This window comes from Primulina huaijiensis, chromosome 11, assembly GCF_012295235.1.
Source record: "Primulina huaijiensis isolate GDHJ02 chromosome 11, ASM1229523v2, whole genome shotgun sequence".
In the NCBI taxonomy this organism is placed as follows: Eukaryota; Viridiplantae; Streptophyta; class Magnoliopsida; order Lamiales; family Gesneriaceae; genus Primulina; species Primulina huaijiensis.
In genome coordinates, this window is record NC_133316.1 from 4683528 (window position 1) to 4689094 (window position 5567).

Below are 5567 nucleotides of genomic sequence, written 5' to 3' on the forward strand. Positions count from 1 at the left end.
CCAACTAACTAAACAAATTAAATCGGATCGGTTAAAATTCGAATTCTCGACAGCTCAAAAACCCATTCAAAATATGAAATTTCAAGCTTAATACCTCAATAATTAAAGCTAAAATGCACAACGGTGATATCGCAAAGGTGGCTCGCCGGAAACACTATTCCCACGCCGGAAACTTAGCTGAAAAATAGCTGGAAATCAGCTAAAAACAGAGGAATATAAAGGGCTTCGATTCCTTGCTAAACAAACCCACTTCAACAAGAAAAAAAATTGAAGTTAGAAGCTCACCAAATCGGACAAAGAATGAAACGCAGCTGCTGGCCCGAACGTGAAGAATGGAGCTCTGATTTCTACCAATTCAAAGCAAGAAAGAAGTTATAGAATGGAGGAAGAAAATTTATAAGCCGCTACACTATAAATCCGGCCACTGGAGACGCTACGCGAAGACAGCAGAAAACAGAAGGAAAGGCGTGGGGTTACTGGGGATGAGATTTCTGGATTTAGCTGCTAGCTATCCCTTATATCAAGTGAGTTATGTTAATTAAATTAAATGTGGAAATGGGCTGGGCATATATTAGGTATTGGGCTCTCCCAATAACAAAATTATATGACAATATCCATGAAAGTGTATTGTCCGGACAAAATTATCCCTTCCCTTAATATATAATTAAAAAAAAAACTAACCTTGGTACTAATATTCCAAGAAAGATATAATTAAAACTATTCGATTCTCTATTTCATTTTCGATAACCTTTTATCTTTTTACTTAAAACTAAATGCCAATTAACTTGAACAGATTATGAACTTCATTTTTCCCATAAAATTATGCATTGAATAGACAGCAATCGATTATAAATAACAACATACGATGATGAACTCCGTTGGTTTTTATTAATCAATATTTCAAGTGAAAAAAGGTTTCATATCACATACATATGAATGAACTCAAGCTCGAATCAAACGGCTGTCATGCCCGTATAGAAAGAAAAGAGAGAAAGGAGGAAACAGTTTTCTGGTCACCTATTTCTTGAAACCATAAAACTGAGTTGGAAGAATTACATGTCAATAACTATGGAACCACTGATTCCTTCATCTCTTATGTGCCTAAACAACTTGAACAATAAATTACAGACATCATCACCTAGTGTATCAGCCACAGCGAAACTCTGAATCTGCTTCTCAATCTCAATCCAACTTATCCCCATCTCTTTCGCTATCCCCCTCTCCTTCATATTCTTGATTGTTCTTTCTCTTTCTTTCCATCTCCCATTGGAAGAATAAATGTTGGCCATGGAAACATATGGTGTCGGGCTATCCGGTGCCGCCTCAGCTAGCTGGTCAGCAGCATACTTCCCTGTGTCGATATCACCATAAATGCTGCAAGCCCCAAGTAATGCTTGCCAAACAAGTACATCAGGCTTCACCGGTAGCATCTCTATAAAGTTTTTAGCTTCTTTAACAAGTCCTGCTCGGCCAAGCATGTCGATTATACAAGCATAATGATCCAGTCTTGGATGTAATCCATATGATGTCTCCATTGATTTAAGGAACTCCATGCCCTTTTGTACAAGTCCTGCATGACTACAAGCATGAAGCAAAGATAGAAATGTAACATGTGTTGGTTCCACGCCTTTTGAATTCATTTCTTCGTAAAAGTGTAGAGCTTTTAAGCCATTCCCATGACGAGCAGATGCAGCAATCATGGAATTCCATGAAACTTGATTCTTCTGGGGCATGCAGTCGAAGACCTTAACAGATTCTTCCAACTCTGCACATTTGGCATACATGTTTATCAATCCATTGCTAACAAAGATATTAGACGTAAATCCTTTCTTGATAACCAATGTATGAACTTGTACACCAAGACCCCAAGAAGTGTCGATGCCACAAACACCAAGAATCGCAGAAACCATGTTGGGGTCCAACTTGGAACCAACATTGACCATTTTCACAAAAATTCGGATGGCCTCTTCCTCACAACCATTTTGTGCAAAACCAGTAAGCATAACAGTTACAGAAACCTCATCAAAAATCTCACAAGACTCAAATATCAACCACGCTTCTTCCACACGACTACATTTAGAATACATATCCATCAATGCACTTTGTATGCATATATCTGATTGAATCCCCAACTTCCATACAACACCATGAATTTGAGCACCTTCCTTGTGTGTTTGCAACCCAGAGCATGCCACAAGCGTGCTCAAATATGTCAAATGATTGGGAAACACTGCACTGTTATACATGTTTGCAAACAGCTTCAAGCTTTCGCCGTAAAACTCGTTTTGTGCTAAACCCGAAATCATGGCTGTCCATGTTATCACATTTCTCTCCTCCATTTCATTAAAAACACGCACCCCCTGATCAGAGGCCAAACATCTGAAATAAGATGTCATCAAGGCATTCCCTACCGATATCTCCTTCTCATAACCACATGAAATGACCAATGCGTGCATCATCTTTACGATCCCGAGTGACTCAATTCCACTGCCATCACAAGCCCTCAACACTGAGGTTAAACTTGCGTGATCAAACCAATAAACCCCCGAACCAATCATAGCTCTGAAAAACCCAAATCCCAATTCAAAGTTCCCATGTTTCAAGAAAACTGAGATAAGGGAGTTCCAAGAGACAGTGTCTTTAAGGGGCATATCTTCAAACAGCTTGACTGCATCACAGAGTTCGCCATATTTCCCGTACGCATGCAGCAAACAGTTATAAGTTACAAGGATGTTTCGATTTTCTGATGGGTTTCTGAAGTCAACGAATGGTGGGTTCTTGACAATAGAAGCGTGTAGAGAAGCACCAAAACTGATATTCCCTTGTCTTCCGCAAGTACAAAGGAGCGCTCTAAGGCATGATTCTTCCAAGGGATTGAATATTTCTGCTGGTGCTCGAGAAGAAAATGGGATTGCGAAATTTGCAAAACGGCGCAACGACGGAAGCTGAGATGTTAAAGGTGGCGGAAGGAATCTGGTGGCGAGGAATCTGGTGGCGTTCATCCATTAACGTATGATATACTATATTGCATGATAAATTAATTATATATATGTAGAACTACAGATCCTGCTATGATAAATTATATGTAGAACTACAGGAGAAATTTTGTAATTAATTGATAAAAAAATCATTTAAAAATCCTACTAAAAACAAAATTGGTAAATTAGAGATAAATCTTCTTACCAAAACATAAATTTACTCTAACTTTTACATCCAAAAAACTTGTTTAAACTCCCTAAAAAAATAAAAATGACAAAATACTTTTATATTTGTTGAATCTAATTGGTTGATTTAATGAGACAATAAATTGTATCAAAGCCTAGGTAATATATAGATCCGAACACAGGTTCGAAATGAATTATTTACAAGATTTATTTCAAAACTTTGGAATATTTGAAACAAAAATATCTAACCTCATGAGCAAATGGAAACTTATCAAAATCCAAAGATAAAAATATGATTCTGTATAATAAGTTCCTGTAAATCGTACTGGATTCCTATAAACTCTCCAAAAATCTGAGAGAAATCCATAAGACGGTAAAAAATTATGACACTATGTTGTATTATATCCCACAAAAGATGAAAAAATTCCTTGAAAAACAAGAAAATTCTTGTAACAGTAAATGATATTCAAACAAGAATTCAAACTCTATAACAAAAAACGAATTTTAGAAAAAGGACTTCCGTAGAAAGGTTGTCACCATCTTTTGGTATTTAACCCTTATTATACTAAAGAGGGACAGCCAAGGTTATGCCAAAACCTTTAGCCAGTAAAGAAAAAATGATCAATATGATTTAAAATATCTTAGAGAAGAAATTAATCTGATGACAATTTTAGGGGTCATAGATCTAAAGATAAACACAATTGAGGTGAACCACCTGCAATAACATGGTCATCTTATCATTAACCACCAAGAGAAAGTGTGAGATCTCATAATACAAATATAAACCTATTTTCAAGTTGGTGGAGAAGCACACATAGCTGGAACCAGGTCAAGGAGAAGTCAAATTCTTTCGCACCAAACACCCAATGTGAAATCTGTTTGGAATATGTCATGGTCAATCTAGATATTTTGCCACGAAGAGCCTCTTTTCTTAAAGAAAAATTGACAGAATCGTGTCATATGACAACATTACAAAAGAATTACAAATGAATAAGAAGTTTAATAAACATATTCCTTTGTGTTGTAAAGAAAATTATCTTCCAACCATTATTGAAAATAAGTCAGAAAGGTAGAAAATGAAGAGTTTTAGATCTCATCTTTATGCTAGAAGTGGAAGAAATGAGATAAGTTCTTGGAAACCAAGAATAGTATGATCCAAACTAAAAGCCAGAACTTACAAATCTTGACAGAGAAGTGGACTATTAAGAAGTAGGATATCATCCCATGCATCGAGAACATCTCGAAGCACATGCAGAACACATGAAAATAAAACTTTCAGAAGATCTCATACCTGAGCCAATGAAAGTTTTAAAGTTTGTAATTGCTGGATATGTGGAGCAAGAGGTCACATTTCAACCAACTATCCATAAAATGATAAAAGGGGGATAAAACACTTCGATTCGACCCTTGATTTTGAAGAAGTCGTTTATTACCTTGATCTTGTTCAAGTATACCAGTTTGAGGATATTGCCTCATATTAAAGTATATATAAAGAAGAACAAGCCTCGAGTCAGGAAGAATATGATGAAACAAAATTAGAATATGACTGAAGACGATGTGTTTTGACCCAAAGAACATGAAGACTTTTCCGATTTCTTTAACCAGAAAACAATATCTCATAATGTGGTCCAAAAGAACATGAGGGTAAATCCTAGTCTATGGACATATCAATGATTTTCTGCATGACAGGTAGAAAAAGGTTTTAGGAAATCTTGTCCTAAGAAACTGAAAGCATCATCTAATCTATAAAGTTTCTAAAAAGAAAATGACAATTACAATGGAACTTACGAGAAATAAGATGGAGATGTAATTAATTTTTTCTGAAGAAATTAAGAAGAAATCACAAAAACTCAAGATAGAAGTAGCACAAACCATGTACTTAATTCATATCGGAGAAATCCAGATTATGATAAAAACTACTTTTAAAGAATGAATATATTCACTCATTGATATTGTCATATGCGATAAACGAATGAGTAACCTTCAAGATTCCATACTATGAATAATCTCAGGGAATTTATATGCAGGGAAAATTGCAGGAGTAATCTATCCAAGAATTACCTACAACCTAACATATCGAGATTTGAGTCGAGCTTTGATGTTGCATCAGAATTTCAGAGCAAAAAGGCTAGTGAAAGAGGGTAATATATCATATTTTATTACATATCAAATTTCATATTTTCTATCTAATACACATCATTCAAAGTTTTTTATTATTAATGAGTTCATTGAAATACAATAGATATTTGGAAAATTTGTTCATGAAATTTATCCAGAAAGAATTGAATTTCCATTAATATAGGAAACAGATATCCAGATCAAGGACAAACTGATTTTACAAATAAGTCAAAGTCTTAGATTGAAACAAAGAAAATTATCTTTTCAATAAGATAATAACAATTT

General features: G+C 35.1%; 1 protein-coding gene across 1 annotated transcript; it reads right to left on the minus strand.

The window, feature by feature from the left end:
- Window positions 1–882: 882 nt before the first annotated feature.
- LOC140987164 (pentatricopeptide repeat-containing protein At3g05340-like) lies at window positions 883–3039 on the minus strand. The gene has a single exon (XM_073455568.1). It carries the CDS (start codon window positions 3000–3002, stop codon window positions 1053–1055), a length of 1950 nt encoding a protein of 649 aa, XP_073311669.1. The 5' UTR covers window positions 3003–3039; the 3' UTR covers window positions 883–1052.
- Between the last annotated feature and the right edge of the window lie 2528 nt (window positions 3040–5567).

Coding starts and splice junctions, on each gene's coding strand:
- LOC140987164 (XM_073455568.1), bottom strand. CDS start 3,002: ATGAACGCCACCAGATTCCTCGCCACCAGATTCCTTCCGCCACCTTTA.